This window comes from Nematolebias whitei, chromosome 17 (genome assembly GCF_014905685.2).
Source record: "Nematolebias whitei isolate Nwh7 chromosome 17, NemWhi1, whole genome shotgun sequence".
In the NCBI taxonomy this organism is placed as follows: domain Eukaryota; kingdom Metazoa; phylum Chordata; class Actinopteri; order Cyprinodontiformes; family Rivulidae; genus Nematolebias; species Nematolebias whitei.
In genome coordinates this window covers 22,005,375-22,029,256 of record NC_056514.1, presented here as the reverse complement: position 1 = coordinate 22,029,256, position 23,882 = coordinate 22,005,375, and the positions used below count along the sequence as shown (strand labels likewise).

The following is a 23,882-nucleotide window of genomic DNA, read 5'->3' as shown; positions in this document are numbered from 1 at the left end:
TTAAAAAAAGACCACCTTTCAAAATTTAAGTAGTAATGGATATTTTAAAACGTTGAATTAGAAATAGACCCGTTTAAACCGTCATGTTGCAGAGCAGCTGCAGTTAAAACGCAACTAGCAATTTAACATGTTTCATTAACTAAAACAGGCGACACAAAGTATTAATGTTGATAAATTGAGGTACAGAACAGTCAGATAACGCTTGAAAATGGCAAAAAAAGTGTCGTATTTTCATCAACTTATCGGAGAAAACAGGGAGAATGAACTACGTTCAATGCTGAACCCGCTGCTGTTTGGAACTATTTGCCGCTGCATGACCCATGTGACTTCCGCATTCCATTCTTTCTATGGGAGTCTATGGGAGTGTCGCAACTCTCTCTTTATAGGGCTCTGGTCTTTGGTATCCTTTCAGATGACATCAGGACTTCCTGCATCCTGGTTCCTCTTTGAGTTAATGTTAAAGTCCAAGTTTCTTTATTTGTCATTCGCACCACATGTGGTACATGTGGTGGAACGAAAATGTGTACACAGAGTAGAGGGATTTGTTGATCGGATATCTATATAATTTATTAGTTATGAGTCAAGCTCATAAGATATGCATTTATTATGCAAATAACCTCGTTCAGCGGGCACCACCTCTTGGAGAGGAAAATAAATCAGTCTCTACCCTCAAATGTAACTGAAACATGAATTCTTGCTCGTGTTTAAAGAGCATTAAATCAGTTCATACACACAGATATGTCAAAATAATCACAAATTTAGTTGATTTTTATGTATTTTATTATAAAAATAATACTCTGATGAAGGTTATTCATAAAAATTAATACACAAATTAATAACAAAATTACCTTGTGTCAAAGGTTATTTGATTATTAAAATCCAGTGTAACTTTTTATAAAAGGCAGAACCTTGGACTAAATTAACTGCGGTGTATCTAAATTAATGTTATTGTGAATGTCTAATCACCAGAAAGTGCATTGAAGGGTCTCTCTCACCCGAATAAACTGTCAGAATGTCCACAACTGCTTATGATGATTCCAGCAAGGCCTGAGAGGCTCCGGTGACTGAAAGGCGGATTGTGTCCTCAAAAGTCACCGATCACCGTTGGAGGGATGACGGTCCAGCCACTGGCTCTGAAGTCAGCTGGGGTTTATCACTCTGTGGTGATGTCTCTGGTTAAGAGCTCACTCTAATGCCAGGTTTTTCTCGTCCTGAGATGTTTGCAGAAAAGCTTCTTCCCCGGACATCTCACTAGGGAAGAAGTTGAAGTGGCTTCATGTAGAAGGAGCAGTGAAGTGTGGGTAAGTGGTGGAGAAGAACTGAGAAGTGAAAAGTCTGTCTGGGTGTTACAGAATGACTTAGGACCTCCCACTGGACAAGATATGGTTCATAAACTCTGTCATGTTTTAATATAAAATAACAGTCCATTTTAGTTGTCTGCCTTTTAAAAAGCCACACTTGTTTTAAAAGGAGAAAAATAAACACGATTATCTTAGAGAGGGCAGCACGGTGGCGCAACTGGTAGAGCTGCTGCCTCTCAGCGAGCAGGTCCTTGGTTCAAACCCCGGTTCAGGGGCCTTTCTGGGTGGAGTTTACATGTTCTCTCCGTGCATGCGTGGGTTTTCTCCGGGTACTCCGGTTTCCTCCCACAGTCCAAAAACATGCATGTTAGGCTGATTGGTAACTCTAAATTGTCCCTAGGTGTGAGTGAGAGAGTGAATGGTTGTTTGTCTCGTTTGTCTCTATGTGGCCCTGTGATGGACTTGCGACCCGTCCAGGGTGTACCCCGCCCCTCGCACAGTGATTGCTGGACATGGGCACCGGCGACCCCCGTGACCCAAAATGGAACAAGCGGGTAAAGATAATGGATGGATGGATGGATCTTAGAGAGGTTACTTTAACACAGACATCTTCTATGACACATTCAGTTCTGACACTGTGAAAAAAACATGTAATGTTCGCCCAACAGGTGTCGCTGTTCATCTCCTGAAAAGAGGATGTTATTCTGAAACAAAGGATTCTTTTAAAACTGTTATCTCCATGGGAAAATCCTGGGAGTAAACTCCTCGGCAGGTGTCCCACCTCGAGGTCAAAATGAACCACAGCTCCCATTCAGACGATCTGTCCATTTTGTGGGAAATGAGTTCATATTGAAAGTGGCCAACACTTTGACAAGGCTGAGTTTAACACCTGTAAAATAAAGTCTGTTCGTTCCCAAGGGAATAAATGCATCTTGTTTTAACAGTTTAAAAGACACACATGAATGATGTTTGTTTTGAGATGAGGTGAATTCTAATTCAAAGGTGGTGTTACCCTACAACAGGGTCCCAGTTACATCCAACAAAAGTATAAACTGTAAAGAAAACAGTAATAAGATCTAAGATATGAACTAAGAAATATGCTAAACTAAAAATATGCTAACCACTAATAGTACAATAAAACTGTACGCCAAACAACAGCAGCACGAACATGAGTCTATGTGAGAAGATGAGTACGAATGAATGCAGCAGCTCGAACTAAATCAACAGCATGAGATCAGCAACATGGATAGTTAATAGTATTCACTTGGAATATTCCATCATCTTCATTCTGGTGGCACCTACTACTGGTTACCTTCATTTTGACACCTGCTTGGAACTCTAAGGTGTCAACTACCCATTTGCTTTGCTGACAGGACCTTTGTTTGGTTTCAATTTGGATCGAGTGTTTCCACATGGGATCTATTGCTCTGCATACTGGATCATTGTTTTCCACTCTGCGCTAATGGCACATGACTTTGACTGGAACTTCTCTGAAGACAAAGCTTTCTCTATAGAATATATTGTATTTTCTGCCGTACATGTCACTCTGCCCTATAAGTCGCATCAGTCCAAATATGTCTAATAAAGTGGAAAAATCCATAAATACTGTATGTCGCTTCGCTGTATACGTTGCATCTATTATGCGTCACTGCTAATGCGTTGCGTTTGTTACGCGTCACCGCTGACAAGCACTTTGATGGTCAAATCAGCTGCATTGTAAAACCCGATTTGCTGAAGCAGACATGCGCAGAGGGACAAGTCTGTGCATTTCTTCAATATTTAACAAGATAACCACCTAAAAATAATTATTTGTTTGCTCAAAATTATAGTAAAGGTGTTTTTCAGGCAGCACGGTGGCGCAACTGGTAGAGCTGCTGCCTTTCAGCGAGCAGGTCCCTGGTTCAAATCCTGGTCTGGGGGCCTTTCGCACTGTGATTGCTGGACATGGGCACCGGCGACCCCCGTGACCCAAAATGGAAGAAGCGGGTAAAAGATAATGGATGGATGGATGGATGTTTCTCAGTCTAACTTTTGCTTAATAAATAGTTTGTGGCCCTACCCTACTCTGTGATAAATTCAAGGAATGTTGCCTATCACTTAATCTAACCCAACTCATTAACTTTCCTACTAGACCAAACAAAAACTGTCCTGAAAAATCTTCCATTTTAGACCTGTTTCTAACAAATATGCCTCACAAATTCCCTGGTACAGGTGTGTTCGCTGACATTTTGAGTGATCATTGTGTAATAGTGGCTCTCAGAGACATTAAACTTTCACCTTCTAAACCCAGATTAATTCAAAAAAGGGGTTTGAAACATTTTTGTGAACAGTCATTCCTCTGGGATCTATCCCACTTTGACTGGTATCATATTCTATTAACTGACAACGTGAACTCTGCTTGGAACTATTTTCATAATAGTTTCATTTATTTTGTGAACAAACATGCTCCTTTTCGTCAGTTCAGAATAAAGGGACGAGACAGCCCCTGGTTTACTCCTGAGCTAGCTGACCTCCTGCACAGGAGAGATCATCTTTGGGCTGTAGCAGGAAAATCTGACTCAGACACTGATTGGTTGAGTTTTCGGCAGATGAGAAATAAATGCACAACTGCCATCAAATCCGCAAAATGTAACTATTTCTTATCTCAAATCTCCAAAAATCTAAATGACCCTAACAGATTCTGGAAAACCATCAAATCTCTCTCAGGCACCCCCCAATCATCTGACTTCCCATCACAACTTCTTGTAACTCTGCTCCTGTGTCAAATAAGCACGAGATCCAGAACTGTTTCAACAAACATTTTGTTGCTTCTGGTTCTTTATTTGACACAGTTACTAATGGAAAATCAGCAACTTCACTTAATAACCAAACTTCTACAAATCAAATCTTTCCTACAAGTCAACCCTCAGTTAATCACACCTTCTCTTTTTCTCCGTTCTGTTAGTGAGGTAAATAAACAGTTAAAAAGTCTTGATCCTTAAAAAAACTACAGGACCAGATGAACTTTCACCTTATTTCTTAAGGCTGGCAGCTCATATCATCGCAGTCCCTGTGTGCCACATCTTTAATCTTTCCATAAGCCAAAACTCCATCCCAGATGCTTAGAAAACAGCCTTTGTTCTTCCTTTGCTGAAGGGAGGTGACCCTACCTCACTGAACAGCTATCGACCAATCTCTAAACTCTGCATTTTAACCAAAGTTCTAGAAAAACTGATAAACTCTCATATCAGAAATTATCTGGACTCATTTAACATCTTACTTCCCCATCAATCTGGTTTCAGGAAAGAAACAATACTGCACAACGACTGCTTCACTGAAGGTTCTTAGACCTGTCTAAAGCTTTTGACACTGTGGATCATAACATCTTGTGTCATAAGCTCTCAGAAATTGGTTTCTCAGATCACACCATTGGTTGGTTCTCTAATTATCTCTCAGAGCAGAGGCAATGTGTTCAACATAATGATACTTGCTCCAGTTATTTAACAGTCAACAATTCAAAAAACAAACAATACAAAAACAACTGGACTTTATTTGTAACAGAAGACGTTTTGCTCCTCATCCGAGGAGCTTTCTCAATTCAAAGAGCACTGAGTGAGCGTTTCAGGTTATAAGGCTGAGTGAGATAAGATACACACACATATGTAGATTGACAATTCACACCTAAACACCTTAACAGTAGGGATTTCTTAAGGTCTTTGTTACTCTAATTCACACATGAGGCCCCTCTGTTCCCATCAGGTGTGAAAACTGGCTGGGAATCAGTCTTAAAGTTGCATTATAGGATTTTGAAAGTGGAAATCTGAGGCCTCCTCCTTTGTTAAGAGATGGCTTTTCTCTTTTTACATAAATTGTTTCCTTCACCCCCCTCTCAAACATCTGTGTTCTCGGTCCAAAATGTGCACATTTTGGTCCTCAGAAGAGTGTCCCTTATCTGTGAGGTGGAGGTGAACAGCTGAATCTTGTCCAGAGGAGGTAGCTCTCCTGTGTTGAGCCATGCGTCTGTGAAGAGGCTGTTTAGTTTCTCCAATGTAGAGGTCTGGACAGTCCTCGCTGCAACGAACCGCATACACTACACCACTCTGTTTGTGTATGGGTGTTTTGTCCTTAGGGTGGACCAACCTCTGTCTGAGAGTCCTGTTGGGTTTGAAATGTACTGGGATGTTGTGTTTGTTGAAAATCCTTCTGAATTTCTCTGATACTCCAGGAACATAAGGGTTGACAATGTTTTTTCGTCTGTTGTTCTCCTTTTTCTGTTTATTAGTATGTTTTGTAGATTTCCTCGCTGACTTGACAAAAGCCCAGTTAGGATATCCACATGTTTAGAGAGCTTCTTGGATGTGTTTCTGTTCCTTTTCCTTCCCTTCTGTCTTCGTGGGGATGCGTTCGGCCTGATGCTGTAAAGTTCTGATGACAGAGAGTTTGTGTTCCAGTGGATGGTGAGAGTCAAACAGAAGATACTGGTCTGTGTGGGTTGATTTTCTGTAAACTTCAATGTCAAGATCAGGAGGTTGTCTCCAACACAAATTTTCAGGACCAGTGCATTAGAAATTTGTTTAACAGGACCTTGACACAACCTGAGGACTAAGAATCTAGATTCTTAAAAAAATAAAAAATAAATCTGCACCCCTATTTGCAAATATTGGGGAAAAAAATCCTAAAATATGTCACTTTGGCGTATAAGTCGCAGGGCAGCCAAATCATGCAAAAAAATAAAAAATAAAAACTGTGACTTATAGGGCGAAAAATATGGCAATTCCTTTTTCTTCATTGACAGGAGTGTGCCATTGGACACCTCTTAACTTTATTCTTCAAGACTTGGTCCACAATGGTTACCAGGATGTTAAGGCCGACCCCACCAAAGTTTCTTCTGATGGCTCATGGATTTTACTTGTAGTGACTCGATGGCCATCTGGACTGGCATCAACTCCCTAGCGGGGGAATATGTAGCATGAATATGCACTCCCATAACTATGACCCCTGAACCTTGCAACAGAACTCTATCCTTCAAGATGACAACACTTGTCCTCAAAGTTTGGGGTTTGTCAGAGATTATCTAGAGAATTTGGGAGTGGAGAGAAGAGAATGGCTTGCCTGCAGTCCTGACCTCCACCTCAGTAAACACCTGTAGGATCAGCTTGGGGATGTTGTTTGTTCCAGATTGACAAACACAATCGTATTTTCTGTATTTTCTTGCTGATTTACAAGAACTGTTGGTTGCATACTGTTGGTATGCCATTCCACAACCATGTGTAAAAAAGCTTGTGAGCAGCAGGAGACAGTGATGCCAGGCTGACATGGCTGTGTATGGTTCTTTCACATGCTTCCTCCTTTTCAAATTAATAAATTGCTCAAATGCCAGTATGTTTTGTTTCTCGAGATTTCATTCAGCCAATCTAGACTCCCTGAGGTGCAGTTGGCTAAGCCTTGAAAGCATTTTTTTTCACCAACCTGTTCCTCACAGACTTTTTACCACATCAGAGCCTCATGGAGCTTCATCTCAAATGGATTTACCTTCTGACAGAAGACAATATGATAATCTGCATTTAGTTGTTTTTTATTAATGAGCAAAACACAGGACGAGAAAAAGGCCAACTCTGCTCCTTCCTGGGATTAACTCCCTCAGCTGAAGAAAAGGAAAAAGTCAGATCTTAAGTCATGTTTGATAACATGAAACAAGACAAAATGGTCATCTTCTCCACTATCCATGTAATTAACCAGGATGTGTCCTTTTATGAGAAAAGGTCTATAAAAGTAATTTTTTCCACTATTTGTATCTAAATTACTTACTCAAATATCAATTCATCTCAGTGATTCTATTATGGACAAGTGGCAGACTGGTGCTTGAATATAAAATTTAAGCTATATTCTTGGGAAACAGTAAATAGATATCTCTCTGTTCAAGTTTGATTGATGTTAAATTTCAGTTCACAAAAAGTGGGATATAATACTCTCTGATTCATGTTTATTCCAGAAGTGGCAAGACCAAAAAAGATTGGTCTGTTTTAAAGCTACTACAATCTCACACATTTTATAGCAGTGTATGCAAACACTACATTATTAAGTTTTATGATTATCCAGTCATTTTCACACCTATCAGAAATTTCATCCATGCCACCAGAGTGACTCCACTGTGAGTCAAACTAACAAAGACCCTATCGAACCCCTATTGTGGGGATTGATCGGGCAATCTGCATATGTATCTAACTTAGTTATGTGAGGATTGTTTTTCCCTTGTGGCTATCTCCCCCTTGTGTTTTGTCCTAGTCCTGTCCTCCTGTCTACCCTCTTAATCAATTTACCCTGCTCCCACTTGTGATCGTTCCCAGCTGATTGTCATTGTCCTCGTTAGTGTGTGTGCATTTAACCTGTCTGCATTCCTCATTCCTTGTCAGCTGGTCATTGTTTGGTGATGTCTTGTCTGGCTCACCGTGTTCTCTACGTGCCCCCTGGAAAAATTTAGTTTTGGTGCCGCGACAGCGCTTTTGTTTTTGGTAATAAACAGTTTTTAGTTATTTGTCCGAGTCCTGCCTGCATTTGGTTTCAGCCACTGCACCAGATCCTAACAAGCTCATCTTTATAACTTGAACCCCACACTCTCTGTTCTTTGAATTGAGAAAGCTCCTCGGATGAGAAATGAAACGTCTTCTGTTACAAACGTAGCATGAAGCTGCACTCCTCTAACAATGACCCCTGACACTTAGGTCATCTTCCAGACTCACCATGAATTGTGTTCTTTAAAGTTACTTTTGACTTCAATAATGTCTGATGTTCACAGATTCACTGTCCTTGGGCACAGAGTCAGCTATAGTCTGATTAATGTTTCCCTTATTTTTTTTTCTATGCTTCTAAGAAAAAAAAACAAATTATTAATGAAGTATGTTTTATTTGATTTTAACAAGTGGGAACATGAATAATTTTGATTATTATTTTCAATCATTATGGTGAAAACATGAAATAATGTGTTTAACATAATTCTTTCTCCTGTTTTTCAGAAGATAACTTTTCCTTGAAGAGACACCTGTTGAAAGTGTTCTTTGAGCTGGAGCTGTTTACTTCAGAGGGGAAGTCATAATGTTCCTTACTAGTCACAAAATCTTCTGAGAGCTGTTGTTTTACTTTGTGTGACAGAGCAGTTCGTTTTGGACTCCCAAACCTGAGCGATTCTATTTTGGACCTAATCCTGTTGTAGACCGAGCTCCACTCCTCGTCATTCCTAAACAGATAAACATGTTACTTGACAGTTACAGTTTGTTAGAAAAATTAGAAGTTAAACAAATACAGAAGACGAGGCATTTTTCTCACTGCAAGGCTTACGCTCTAGGCTTGAAGTAAGCCGGCTGATCGTGCTGATGGACAGCACACCTTCTCATCATCTGTTGTCCCCGTGACCCCTGAAGCAGTCTATTCAGGGGTTCTGAAGAGGAGGGTCCATTGGATAGTCCAACCTCAGATTCAGAAGGAACAGTGTGATTTTCATCCTGGTTGTGGAACACTGGACCAGCTCTACACCCTCAGCAGGGTCCTGGAAGGTGCATGGAAGTTTGCCCAACCAGTCTACATATGCTTTGTTGACTGGGAGAAGGTGTTTGACTGTGTCCCTGTGGAGAACCCTGTGGGAGGTACTCCAGGAGTATGGGGTACCAGGCCCTTTGATACGGGCTGTTAGGTCCCTGTACGACCAGTGTTAGAGCTTGGTTCACATTGCCAGCAATAAGTCAAGCTGGTTCTCGGTGAGAGTTGGACTCCATCAAGGTTGCCCTTTGTCACGGATTCTGTTTATAAATTTTATGAACAGAGTTTCTAGGTGCAGCCAAGGTGTTGAGGGGATCCATTTTGGTGGCCTTAGGATCACGTCTGCTTTTTGCAGATGATGTGGTCCTTTTGGTTTCATCAGGTCGTGATCTACAGCTTTTGCTGGAGCAGTTCGCAGCCAAGTGTGATGTGGCTGGAATGAGGATCAGTTCCTCGAAATTAGGGATGCACCGATCCACTTTTTTCACTTCCGATCCGATATATATATATATATATATATATATATATATATATATAAATATATATACACAGTACAGTTTAGTAACGGCCAATGCCGATCTGATACAGAAAAACAGTGCTGAATTAATAAAAATGGCTAAATCATGTCATCTGGGCCCATTGGCTCTGGTGCTCAGGCACTTTCAGCAGCATCAGCATGCAGCTCTGGACACATCACCTGAAGGGGGAATTGAACAAGAAGCAGAAAGAAAGACTGAGCATGTGCACTCAGGAAATGAGAGCAGAGTATCAACATGCGATCTGGGAATTAAGAAAAATTTGAACAGGAAATGTTTAAACATCCAATTTTTGGATGCAAGATGAAACGTTTCAACAAAAAGAAACTGTCCAGAGGCACTTGACTTAACTTTTTTGTATTCTTCTACCTGAATTATTGAGCATGAACTTTGATATTTTTTAACAGGAAATCTTAAAAATCGAAGGGTCATTAAATAAAATAAATGAAATCGATGAGACACATTTTTTTCCTTCTGTCTGGATCAGATCATCCCCAATTCTAGGGTTTCAAAAACCACTTTTGGGTCAACAGATTGTCATGAAAGTTGCACAAAGTGTAGAAAAGTGTATACCGGTATACCTAAGTCAGAGGTGTGCTGCTTGATTGCTGGAATCTGAGTCAAACGCTGAGGATTATGATTATGACTTTGATTTTTATTTTTTTTTTACCACCTAGGACCTGGCATCCACATATGAAATAGTTCAGGTCTTAGGAGGTTAATGGGCATCTAAAAGAAAGTTCACATTTATTCCCAAGAAAATAAATACTTTGTATAAGTAAAAATATTATCTCCTTGCGTTTACAGTTTTACAGTTGCTTTTACACTCTTGACTTGTATTGTTGATGCTCCTCCTGCAAGTTCCCAAAGATAGTCTGTGATTTGTGTTGTGAAGACTGCAGAGAAGATGCACTGCCTGAATTTATAAAATGTACATACAAAGCATATAAATCTTTGCTGGATTATAGGCAACCTCCTCCTCCTTCCAGTTTTGTTTCTGTTCTACCTCTTTATTACATCCTTGCTGTGTTTAAACTTCCCCTCCCTCCTTCTTCTGTCTCCAAGCTGAAAAAGTGAATGCAGTGAAACATGTTCAGTCCCTCCCAAATTCTTCACTGCTGTGTTGCTTATTGAGGAGTTTTCACTTCACTGGGCATCTAGTCATGAAGATTTAGTTCAGATATGCCTCTTGTCTTTAGTGTGGGTTGGGTTAAAGAGGCCTTTATAAAGAAGCACTGGTTGGTTTCTGTGCACTGCACCTGCAGACAGACCTGAAGAGACGCACAGGAGGAGACAAACATTTTCACTAGAGATTGTTTAAGGCACTGCAGTAGTACCTTAGTTCTTCTTTCCACTCTGCCTGAAGTTGCAGCTAACCATGGACAGATTAGTCAGGTCCCTGCTGCTGCTGCTGCTGCCTGTCTTGGTGCTGAGTGAAGATCTGCCAAAGAGCTGGCAGCCAGGAAACTACAGAAACAGCACCTCTGATGCACTCAGGTTCCTCAGTGACTACAACAGCACTGCTGAGGAGGTGTTGTTCTACAGCGTGTCTGCCAGCTGGAACTACGACACTAACATAACAGAATACAACTCCAAGCTTCAGGTAGAAACTAAATCTTCTAATTCCCACTCTGATTATCCTGGCAGTTTTTCACCAGATACATTATGGGGCAGTTCTCTAGCTTTGACAGCTGTAAGAAAAGGCAACATTTCTACCTGGTGGCTGACTAATAAATAATAATGCCACAATGGACTGATAAAGGAGCCAAACTTGGAGTATCTATCTATAGTCAAGAGTTCATAAATCATACCTGTAATGCAAAATCTTCCCATATGCATTTTAGGAGTATCTGCTAGTTTTATAAAACATGTCATAAATACTCTTATCAGTTCACTTAAAGGTACATTTTTCTTTCATTCTTGCTCAGTGAGTTGCATATTGCTGCAACGCTTGAATGGAAATTGTCACTGCCTAATGCATTATCTTAGATGGCAGTGCTCATGATTCTCTAAATGATATGTTATTCATTTGGCAGACACAACTAAAATGGTAATTGTGCTGAAACAAAAGACTGCCAAAGGCTTACTGATGCAAGTTGTGTCACAGTAATTGGAAAACCATAAAATCTGGACTATTGTTTTTAAGTCTACCTGAATCTTTGCTGCAGTGTGTAATGCTTGCAATTATCTGTTACTATCAGACTTTTAAAAAACAAACTTCTCTGGGGAAAATATACTAATTGCTGTAAGTTGTAACTGGCGTGTAAACTAAGAATCACATTGCTGGAGCACTGAGGAATTACAAATCTGAAAAAAAAAAAAAAACTGGTCCTTTAGCAGGGGTTGTCAAACTTTTTGGGTTCAGGGGGAGAAAAATGTTTCAGGGACCCCCTCAGAACCCTCATGTTTATTAAATAATTTTCTTCAATTTGTCTCTTTAATTCAATGGAAATATTTGTGTAACATAAATACTTAAGACCTGTTCTTTAATAGTTATACAATTTTTATACTTTTAAATATGGAGTATTTTTCATTCAAGACACACTTAATTATCAAAATTTTTAATTTCAACTTCCAAAGATTACAGTTTTGAGAAAACTAACAGAATCAAAAAACAAATACTTTACCTATTCACTTAATGAAAATTGTCACTATTTTTTCTATTGCCACTTCTTATTAAGATAAAATATGGTAAGATAAGATGAGATAAGATAAAATGTTATTGTCCACCAAAGTGGAAATTTTCCTTTGGCTCTCCAATCATAAAATAAAAACACATTCATACAGTCAAAATAAATTTGTGCATAGAATAAAACACTTTGCATACAAGGTAGATGTTATCATTTGGTTTGTTTAAGAATGGTTATTGCACTCAGAATCAATGACTTCTTATAGATGTTCTTTGTTGCCAGTGTCACAATCTGTCATCAGGTGTGTTGAACCCACGTGCAGGAAGGCAGACTCCAGGTAGAAAGTTAAATATATTTATTTTCTAATAAACAAACAAAAACGCTGACAGGGCAGCTGCTTACTCAGAACAGGACAGAGGACAGATCATAACACCACTGAAGGACAATCCTGAGACAAAGACAATCTTCTTCTTCTTCTTCTTAGTTTTTCTTTGGCAGTTGGCTTTCAAGATTTTGAAGCATTATCGCCATCTGCTGTTTTAGTTTGTCAACTGGAATGTCGCTAAAAAAAAAAAAAAAAAAAAATTATATCCATAAGAATAAATAACGCTCATATTCTCTCGAACAACTGAGTCCTTTTCAGGTATTTCAACAAGATGTTGGTACTTGCAGAACTTGAATTTGCTTGGAGCAGCACTACAGGGTTGAATCTGACGTTTATTGCATTGAGTCTTTGAATCATTTGTCTTCTTTCATGATGGTAGTTTTGGCAGATCATTAGCACGTGTTGTATGGTCTCATCTTCCCCACAATGGCCACATTTTCCCGTGTTATGTTTCCCTATGATGAATAATGTCCTGTTCAATCCTGTGTGTCCAAATCTGAGTCTTGAGATGACAGTTTCTTCCCTTCTGTTTCTTTCAGCTCTTCTCAATTCTCCAACTTTTCGTTGAATTATGTAGAACCATCGACCTTTTCTTTCTTCTTCCCATTGCTTTTGCCATTTTTCCCTGATTCTCTGCTTTGTGATGCTTTTTATTTCTGCCCGACTGAATTTTACCTCTATTTCCACTGAGTTGTTTTTGGTGGCCTCCTTTGCAATTTTATCTGCCATTTCATTTCCTCTTATCCCTATGTGTGCTGGAATCCATAAAAATGTAACCGTTAACCCCATCATATTAATTTTGAATAATGTTTGCTGTATTTCTGTCAGTATGTCTGGTCTGCTTTCTGAACAACTGTTTTTTATACTAATTACTGATGAACTGGAATCTGAGCATATGACTGATCTGAGTGGTTGATTGTCTTCTATCCATTGAACTGCCAATAATATTGCGACCATTTCTCCGGTGTATGCTGATAATTTGTTGTTTAATCTCTTCCCTACTTTAACTCCAAACTCTGGTACAATAAATGCTGCCCCTATTTGCCCTGCTGTATTTTTTGAAGCGTCTGTATATATTTTTACATATCCATAATATTTATTGATGTGTTCGATAACTGTATTTGAAATCAATCCATTTCTATTTTGTTCTAATATTTTTAAATCAACTGTTGTGTCTGTGAATAACCATGGATGAATGTTTGGAAGTGGAACTGTGGGCTGACGTTAAGATCATCTATTTGACTTTCTGCTGACTTTTGATTTATGGTCCATCCAAAGTTTTTTGTGTGTTTCTTTTCTTTCTCCCAGCAAAGGTTTTAATATTTCTTGTGTTGGATGGTTTAGTTTGTGTCCTTTCAGATTTGCCCAGTAATTTAATGCTAATTGTTCTCTTCTGATGTTCAGTGGTGGTTCTCCCATTTCTACTAATATTGATCCTGTATGTGTTGTTTTGAATGCCCCGGTAATAATCCTTAATGCCTGATATTGAATACTGTTTAACTTTTCTAAATTTGTTTCTGAAGCTGAACTATAAACGATACTCCCATAGTCTATTATTGATCTGATTAATCCTGTGTAGATGGTCCTTTGTGCTTTCCTGTCTGCTCCCCAGTCTTTCCTTGTCAAACACCTCATGATATTTAGAATCCTTTTACATTTGTCAGTAACTTTTTGGATGTGCACTGTCCATGTTAGTCTCTCATCAAACCAGATGCCCAGAAATTTAAACTGTTTTTCTCTTTCAATTACTTTCCCGTACAATTTGAGTTCATTAGGTATGTTTTTTTTCTTGTGAAAATGATTGATTTTGTCTTTTTTACTGAAAATTTTAATACCCATCTATTTGACCATTTTCAACTGTTTTTTTTATTGTTTCCTGTACCTTTTTTATAATAAATTGTAGATTTTTGCCTCTCTTCCACAAAGCCCCATCATCTGCAAATAAAGACCTTCCCATTCCTGTTTCTACACCATCAAACATGTCGTTGATCATTATAGAGAATAACAGCGGGCTAACTATGCTTCCCTGTGGTGTCCCATTTTCTATGAAGTATTTGTCAGAGTAATCTTGTCCTATTCTCACCTGTATTTGTCTATCTGATAGAATTTTTTTAATCCATTTAAACATTCATCCTGTGATTCCCATTTTTTTCATTTTTATAAGTAGTCCCTCTCTCCACATCATGTCATACGCTTTCTCTACGTCAAAAAATACAGCTACCACACTTTCTTTATTAATCTGGGCTTTCCTGATCTCATGCTCCAGACACAAGACTGGATCCATCGTGTTTCTTCCTTTTCTAAAACCACTTTGATATTTGGACATAAAACCTTTTTTTCTACATAATATGCTATTCTTTCATTTATCATTTTCTCCATAATTTTGCATATGTTAGATCCAAAAAAGTTCAATCTGGTCCTCTGGACATTCAAAAAAACAAAAAACAAAACAAAGCAAAAAAATATAGAAACGTTTCGTCTCTCATCCGAGAGACTTCCTCAGTCTGAGATGCTGTTTTCAGCTCAGTCTCTTAAATAGCACCGTCTCAGGGTGGATCAACCAGTTTTGCTGCTGACAACCAAAACCAGCTGATCACATGCTCAAGAAGGACCATCAGCCTAACAATGGATCATTAGCACACTGATGGCTGTTGACTATTCACAGAGGGCTGAGTGATACTAACAATCACAGCATTGTAAGAGGGGGACAGTTGAAACCGGAGGCCTCCACCCCTGTTTAATGATGGACGATTTCTTTTCACAAAGATGGCCTCCTTTACTCCTCTCTCAAACCATCGTTCCTCTTTATCCAGGATGTGAACATCTTCATCCCTGAAAGAGTGACCGCTGGCCTGGAGATGAGTGTAGACCGCAGAATCCTGGCCTGATGATCGTCCATCATTAAACAGGGGTGGAGGCCTCTACACTTTCTTTTTTTAGATCTTTTGACACCTCTATGGGGCCTAATTGTGTATTTCCATTTTCTTTGAATTTTATAATTATCTTGAACTCTTCTCTTACCAATTTTTTGCTCACAACATTAGTTCCTTCATCTGAACTTATTTCATCTAAGGTTCGTTTTGTATTTGCAGCCCAACCTTTCGGCTTGTTTTTTCCTCTTCCTTGTCCTCTTCCAGTCACCTGAGTCCAATCATTCATTTCCATATCTTCATCATCGTCGTCTACCTGAGTCGCCAGTCCAGTCCAATCTGCAACCAGCTTGTTATCCACCACCAATTTCAAAAAGTTTGCTCCTGGGTCTACAGCTGACACAGCCCTCCTGAGTCGAGACCTCTCGCATCCTCAAGGCGTTGACTCTTCTTCCCTGAGTGTCAACTCCTCGAGACAAAGACAATACGCAGAGGAACTGAATATATACAGACACTGAGTGGAACAAATAACAGACACCTGCACTGATTAACATTAGACACAGGTGAGACAGGGGCTGAACACAAGGAGGGAAAACACAGAGCTGAACAGGAAACATGAGGAAACAGACAGAGACAGGACAAAAACCCTACAGCCAGAGGGACCCTATAACGCCTTCCTGAGCTCAGAGGTTCAAACTGACGAAAAAGAGGATGGGTACTATCTGCTAAAATATTCCTTGCCATCTTCAGAATCTGAATAAGCTTTATTATCATTGTACTGTGATACAACAAGAATATGTCAGTACAGTCGTCCGAAAGATGGGCGGAGTGCACGTAGCTGCTGCTATATAGCGCAGCCTTCTTATCCTTTTCAGAATACATTTTTTAGATAGAAAAAGGGACAAAGACATGAGGAGAGGATAGTGGGATTACAAAAACAAAAGGTCCTTTCACATCTTGACCTAACAGGACACAAGTTAAGACATCAAAAAATCTCTGCCAGCAAGCACATTTATGAACACATTACAAATGCATTTGATGACGAAGCGTTCCATGAAGCACTGACAGATAGTCCATTGTCCTGATAAGATGATGGTCAGCCAGCACAGTTCTGATAAGCCTCGACAAAAGTTGTGTGTGTGTGTGTGTGTGTGTGTGTGTGTGTGTGGGGGGGGGGGTGTTGCGATAGATGAAGCTTTTCCTTAGTTTACGCATTTCCCAGGAGAAATTGATAAGTCTACCTGTTCCGAGGCCAGCCGGGGAGTCAGATTCAGATAAGCTACAATTGTTGATTTATTCAGGCAGACAATTTTTTCTTGTCAGCCTTGAATCTTTACTGGTACTTCCAAGGTCCGAAATGGCCAGTTTAGGGTGCATTCTACTGGTCCGTGCTTACGAGCCCCTTCAAGGTCATTTTCATGCTGACGAGTCCCAAAGCCGCAGGTGGCCTGCGATTCAAATCACTTCCATCTTACGGTTTAGCTTGTAAATCATCAGATTTTGAGTCCTCAAAGCACAAACCAAACCTTCACATAAGCAGCAGCCTGACGAGGGTCAAATTAGCTGCGGCCGTCTTCTTTGTATGTTAATAAACCAGGAACCAGACTATTCCAAAACCAGGAAACCTGTTAACATAAATCTAATTATATGCAATTTTGGCATCCTCGATCAAACACATCACATTACATTTCCCCAGATATATATATATATAGATATCAGAGTCAGAGATTCTTTATTGTCATTCACCCCTCATGTGGTACATGTGGTGGAGCGAAATTATGTACACAGGGTCCCAGTTACATCCAACAATAAGATGTAAAAGAAAAACAATGATAACATCCAAGATATTAACTAAGAAAAACATAAACTAAATATACACTAAGCACTAATAACAAAAACATCACGTCGAACATCAGCACAAACCTGAACATGAGTCCGTGTGAACAGATGAGCACGCATAAACACACCAACATTGAAACAGATCAGCAACAACATGATGTGATTTTTCACAGTGATTATTCTGGTTAGATATTCATGAGTCTAACAGCTTCAGGGTAGAAGCTGTTCCTTAGTCTAGTGGTTCTACACTTAATGCTCCTCAACCTCCTTCCTGAGGGGAGCGGAGCAAAAAGCTTGTGTGCTGGGTGAGTGAGGTCCTTTATGATGCAGATGGCTCTCTTCCTGCATCTGGAGGTGTAGATGTCTGTGATGGTGGGGAGACCGACTCCAACAGACTTCTGTGCAGCCTTCACCACTCTCTGCAGAGCTTTTCTTTCTGCAGCTGTGCAGCCTCCATGCCACACGTTGATGCTGGAGCACAGGATGCTCTCCACTGCACACCTGTAGAAGGTGGTGAGGACCAAACTTACCAGACCAGCTCGTCTTAGCCACCTGAGGAAGTAGAGTCTCTGATGAGCTTTCTTGATCAGGCTGGTGGTGTTGTTGCTCCAGCTGAGGTTGTCATTCATGTGTACACCCAAGTACTTGTAGCTGGAGACCACTTCCACCACAGATCCTCTTATGTTCAGGGGGGTGTAGGTGTGTTTGTTCCTTCTGAAGTCCACAGTAATCTCCTTTGTCTTCTTCACATCGGTTCTCACGGTAGGCAGACTGATGAGGGTCCTCATTAATGTTGATGGTTGTTTTGATGTGTCAGAACCAGTTTTTCAAAGCATAATTCAAACTGAAAATAAACGTTACAGAATTTTATTGAAATTAACGGATACTTTGTTTTTCTTCGAGGGAGAGGAATTAAGTTTGCCACAAGAACTCGTGTATTTATGTGTGTTTGAGGTGAGGCCGGTCCAGGTTATGTTACTGTAAATACCTGTTAAAGGGTGCCTGGACCAGAAGTCCTATTTCTCTCCTCTTACGAGGTTGTTAAACATCTATGTGCTTGTTATATAGCTATATATATATATATATATATATATATATATATATATATATATATATGGTTTTCTTTTTCAGGGAAAATATAATAAAACATTTTTGCAGGCCCCCAGTGGTCCGGGACCCCAGTTTGAGAACCCCTGCTTTATGGGGCAGCAGAAAGAATAACAATAAATCTGTATCTAAAATAACATTGGATAAGTCAGATAAGATTTTTTTTTTTTTAACTCATCCTGTTAAATTGTTCCATGGACTAACTTTATTCAAACTGATCGAATTGAAGATCAGTCATTGTCAAATTTCTGTCTCCTTGTCTTAGGTCAAAGCAGAACTTGAAGAAGAAGCATTTACTGAAGCCTGGGGAGTCAAAGCCAAGGAGACCTTTTCAGATAAGTTTCTGGACTCTCTTCCAAACCCTAAAGACAAAAGGCTGATGAGTGGAATCAAGGTGCTGGGTGCTGCCAACCTCCCACAGGCTGAAAGAGAAGAGGTTTGATTGTCTGTAATCACAAGTTTGTCAAAGTGACATTTTGCTGATCTCTTAAAACATCAAATGTTTTTCCTTTAGTTCAACACCATCCTCAGCACCATGGAAGGTATTTATTCTACAGCTAAGGTACACCCTGAGCCAAACATCAGCTGGAGCATGGACCCTGGTGAGTATTCAGCTTTAAATAAGTGCTCCAAAATCCTAAAGGAAAGTTTAACAATCAGATGAGTTTTTATGATGGACTTCCAGAAATTACATTTCAACTTTGCCTCTTTACAGTTTACCTTCTTTATCGTGGAGCTCAATTTTATTTTAAACTTTTTTTTTTCTGCTGTTTATTCCACAAGTTTTGTGTGTTCAACATTGACTGAGAAAGGTCTTTTCTTGCAGATCTCACAGGAATCATGGCTAGAAACAGAAGCTACAAGCAGTTGCTGTTTGCTTGGGAAGGCTGGCACAATGCAGCAGGTGTGCCTTTGAAAAAGTATTACCCAAGATTTGTGGAGCTCAGCAACAAAGCTGCACAAGCTGATGGTAAGAAAGACCCCCTGACATTTTAGTTCTCAAGTACTGCATTCAATATTCTAAAATTTCAGATGAAAATGGCAAAAGAATGATAGAAATAACTGAATGGAAAACGTTTCTCTCTAGGATATGAAGACACTGGAGCATATTGGCGCTCTTGGTATGAAAGTGAAACTTTTGGACAGGATATAGAGAAACTCTTCAAGACCATCAAGCCACTCTACCTGAACCTGCACGCCTTTGTGCGCCGTCAGCTCTACAACTTCTATGGCCCCAAGTATATCAATCTAAAAGGACCAATCCCTGCCCACCTGTTGGGTAAGATGCAAGAATATTTTCTAAAACGTTTAAAGAAGTTTAACTTGAATTTGAGGAATTAAAACCTTCCTATTTCAAATAAAATTACAATAAATTATTTACAAACACTCTTCATGAACATGTCAACAACAATGGGAGAACAGAGTCATGATACAAATCAACGAATAATGCATTAAGGCATTTCCATTAGAGTCCTGCATGGTAAATCAGAATGACCATACAATCATGTTTCCATCCTCTCACTCAGGAAATATGTGGGCCCAGACTTGGAATAACATTTATGATATGATGATACCATTTCCTAAAAAACCCAACCTGGATGTGACAAATGAAATGGTCAAACAAGTGAGTGTGACAAGACTTGTTCATGCTACTGAAGTGGTGTTGGGTGGGGTGTGTTAGGTGATCTGACTTTGTCAAATGATCTTTCTCAGGGCTACAACGCATCTCGCATGTTCCATGTGGCTGAAGAGTTTTTCACATCTTTGGGTTTAGAGGCGATGCCCAGAGAGTTCTGGGAAAAATCGATCCTTGTTAAGCCTAAAGACAGAGAGGTTGTGTGTCAAGGATCTGCTTGGGATTTTGGAAACCACAAAGATTTCAGGTAAATCACATGTATCTAGGTTTTTTTTTTTTTTACTTGATTTTTTTTATCAAACTTTTTGATGCATTTAACAGAATTAGAGGGTGAAAAAAAACATATATGACAAAATTTCACAGGTACATATCACATCTTTCTAATATTGTCATCTAGAAAATAATGTGTAAAATTGTCCATTCTTTCCTAGTATTTTCCCCCTCTGTGCCCCTCTGTGCAGAGAGAGAAAGTCATAAATTCCATTGATCTTAAATGTTCAATAGTTTGTATCAAGAAAGCTGTTCTGGGAATTTGTCTTCTGAGCCTGCACTGTGTGGTGGCTTTTTCGCAGCAGCAAGAATAATCCCGAATAGATGTGTCACTTTGGTAGAGTCCCCTGGGGGGTACACTAAAAAACAAGATATAGAATGACAGTTCCAGTCTAATATCTAACACAGTGTAGATTAAGTTAATCACCTTTATCCAAAAGTCAGTTATACCTAAACATGACCAGAATATTTGACCATGATCTGTCTGACTAGATCCACACTCCCTCCAGCAGGAGGACGGCACAGCCATTACTTTTGATTTTCATACAGATGTAATAAAAAACGGGTCAAGCTTTTTCAGCAGAAATCTTTACAGGTGAATGAGTTAGTAGTGCAGTTTTGAGATTTCCATCCCTCCAACCAGAATTCTTCTGGTATTTCTGCTTTTAGATCTTTATCCCGTTGTTTTTTCACATGAAGGTGAATTTTGTTATCGATTAAAATATAAGTTTTGTAAATCTTTCCTACAATTTTTTGTACAACCACTTTTATAAATATCCACAAAGATCTGAACTAGATTGGAGGGGTTTTCAGTCAGAGCACCATGTATTTCCTTCACAAAGTACTGACAGAGCTGGAGATATAAAAACAAGTCATATTTACCTAGACCAAATTTGAGTGAGAGATTTTGAAAACTATCCATCTAGCCTTTAGAAGTAATATCACTGATTGTTGTTATGCCCAGTTGCAACCATTATTTAAATCTATGGTCATGTACTGCTCGTTGAAAGTGTGGATCGCACACTGGCCAGTCCAAGATCCCAGTTTGTCTGTGAAGTTGAAAAAGCTCTACGATTTGTAACAATATTCTGATGGATGTACGTAAACAGAAGTTCTTATGCTGTAGAATTTATTTTGCACAGTGTACACAACCAAGTACTGACTGCAACAGTAATTCAGTCAGGGAGAGCTCTAATCCTTTCCATTTAGCCTCATAGGATTCATCACACCAAAGGGCTAGTGGTATTAATTGGGCTGCAAAGTAGTAATATCTGAGACATGGCAAAGCCAAGCCTCCCCTGTTTTTCGGCAACTGAAGGATTGTATACTTTATGCGTAGTTTTTAAAAATTCCACACAACTGGATATGTATTTGTCTCATTCTCTGAACTGACTCGGGGGAATTTGCACAAGTAGTGCATTGAAAAGACAAAGTAATTTAGGCAAAATGACCATTTTAATTGACCTGATTCTTTAGCCAATGTCCAAGGGATGTGAGCCTGCATCTACTTATGACTGAAATACTGGTGTGTTAATGTTTGATGTTCTTCAGGATTTTACAATGCACCACAGTGACGATGGAACAGCTCTTGACTGTTCATCGTAATATGGGAGTCATAGAGTATTTCCTGCAGTACAAGGACCAGCCTGCGGGCTTCCGTAGCGGAGCCAACCCTGGTTTCCTTCAAGCTATTGGTAACACTATAGCTCTTTCAGTTTCCACACCAAACCATCTGCACAAAATCAACCTGCTGGAGTCTGCAGCATCTGATGCTGGTAATATCTCCAAATACCTCTCAGCTCAATAAATATGATGAACCTGCAACATGTTGGAATGTTCCAGTTTCAATGAACTTTTATTTTCTTCTAGAAACTGATCTTAACTTCTTATTGAAGATGGCTCTAGAGGAGATAGCTTTTCTTCCTTTTGGCTACCTCATTGACCACTGGAGATGGAATGTGTTCAGTGGAAGCACAACTCCAGACAATTACAACTCCGATTGGTGGCATCTAAGGTAGGACAATGCATAAACATTATGTACTTTAAATAAGTACAAAGCTGACACTTATGTTCTTAAAATTATGTTGTTCTTAAAATGGCATTCTAATGTTTTAAATAGAACAAAATACCAAGGAATTTGTCCACCAATCAGACGTACAGAGGAGCAGTTTGATCCTGGTGCAAAATATCATATCCCTGGCAATTATCCATACATCAGGTACTGTTTCTCTCCCTTTTTTATTATTTTTCTTTTCTCCTTACGGCTGCACATTTTTTGAGGGGTTGCCATAGACAGCATACTCTCTAGAGGAATAGGGAGTTGTTTTGCACTGGGTGCCCTTCCTAACGTAAGCTGAGCTACAACAGCCCTCGTTGTGAAGCAGAGGGCAGCCATCAAAGGAGCCTGTGCAGTAGCTGCTGGGGAAGGGAGGGTCAGGTCAAGGGCTCGGAATGGACAAATGATAGTGGATGAGAGTGTGGTTGCTTCACCTTTTCCAACCGCACCATGACTGCAATAATAGTGAACACAATAATTCACAATCAAGAATCGGAATGTCATCCATAATTTTACAGCTTTGTGTTTGATGTGCCAGAAGCATCATGACCTTAATGACAAGGACACTACATTGCACACTCATGTTATACATTATATATATGCCTGAAGTATGCAGTACATATGCTACAAGGATGATTTGAGAAGTATGAATTTTTTTTTTTTAAATACACTAAGACTCTACAGTTTGAGGAAGTCTGTTGTAGAGGTAAAGGCAGTGTTTAAGTTACTTGGGCTGGTTTCTTCTAACTAAAATAAAAGCAGTCAAGATAACAAAATGTTGTTCCCCTCAATGCAGCTATTTTGTCAGCTTCATTCTGGAATTCCAGTTTCATGAGAAACTGTGCCAGGCTGCCAACCACACAGGTCCCCTGCACACATGTGACATCTACCAATCTGCAGAAGCAGGAGCCATTCTAAAGTAAGTCAACTAACTGAATTTTTGTTTATTATACAGCATGAATGATGGGTTAAAAGTATTATCTCCTCCCCAAGGAAACTTCTTCAGTCTGGCTCTTCCAGACCTTGGCCTGATGTGCTTCAAGATGCTATAGGCACCAGGGAGATGAATGCCAACTCACTGATGAAATACTTTGAACCTGTAACTAAGTGGCTGGAGAAACAAAATGTGAATGAAACTCTGGGATGGCCTGAATATGCTTGGGTTCCACCAATTCCTGAAGGCTACCCTCAAGGTATTGTTAAGAATTAAATAAAGCACAGTTGTACTCATGGCTCTTCACTGTTAGTTTACTAACTAAACTTCTTTGTATATATATAAATAAGCTTGATTCAAGGCAACTTCTGGAAGAGCACAGCTGAAGTGGTGTGGAGTGCATACACAACCTCCTGGACATAAAGACGCTATGGTGATGGTTCTCAAACGGCTTCATAAAAGGCTTCATCATTAATCTCATCTGAACAAATTTTGAATGTTGCATCAAAATATAAAATCAATAAATATTGTCAATAAATCTATTAGACTCATTATTCATTGTGTGCTTGCTTTAATGTCATTTGCACTTCAATCCATTATGCATGCATCAAAACTTCAATTAGCAGTTTTCTTACACTGAAAACTCAAAATACCCATTTTCCTCTAACCTGAAGATGTTGAAGCATGCCCTAGAATTTGGACTGGAGGCTGGCAAATATGATACCACTGACTTCCAGGATCTGTCCATCAAACACATCATTGAAGGACTTGGTGACATTCAGAGGGCAGCACTGCCCTCCTCAGCA

General features: G+C 39.5%; 1 protein-coding gene across 1 annotated transcript in view; it reads left to right on the top strand.

Annotated features, from left to right (window-relative positions):
* LOC119424170 (angiotensin-converting enzyme-like) overlaps window positions 1–23,574 on the top strand; it is a 59,963-nt gene extending 36,389 nt beyond the window's left edge. The window contains exons 14-26 of the mRNA XM_037691638.1: window positions 10,823–10,952; window positions 18,446–18,616; window positions 18,695–18,782; window positions 19,007–19,150; window positions 19,268–19,459; window positions 19,707–19,804; window positions 19,894–20,063; window positions 21,638–21,861; window positions 21,956–22,100; window positions 22,206–22,304; window positions 22,939–23,061; window positions 23,136–23,335; window positions 23,427–23,574. Of these exons, the coding sequence (XP_037547566.1) occupies window positions 10,823–10,952; window positions 18,446–18,616; window positions 18,695–18,782; window positions 19,007–19,150; window positions 19,268–19,459; window positions 19,707–19,804; window positions 19,894–20,063; window positions 21,638–21,861; window positions 21,956–22,100; window positions 22,206–22,304; window positions 22,939–23,061; window positions 23,136–23,335; window positions 23,427–23,431 (1,789 nt within the window). The 3' untranslated portion in view covers window positions 23,432–23,574. The remainder of the gene's footprint in view (window positions 1–10,822; window positions 10,953–18,445; window positions 18,617–18,694; window positions 18,783–19,006; window positions 19,151–19,267; window positions 19,460–19,706; window positions 19,805–19,893; window positions 20,064–21,637; window positions 21,862–21,955; window positions 22,101–22,205; window positions 22,305–22,938; window positions 23,062–23,135; window positions 23,336–23,426) is intronic.
* The last annotated feature ends 308 nt before the right edge of the window (window positions 23,575–23,882 follow it).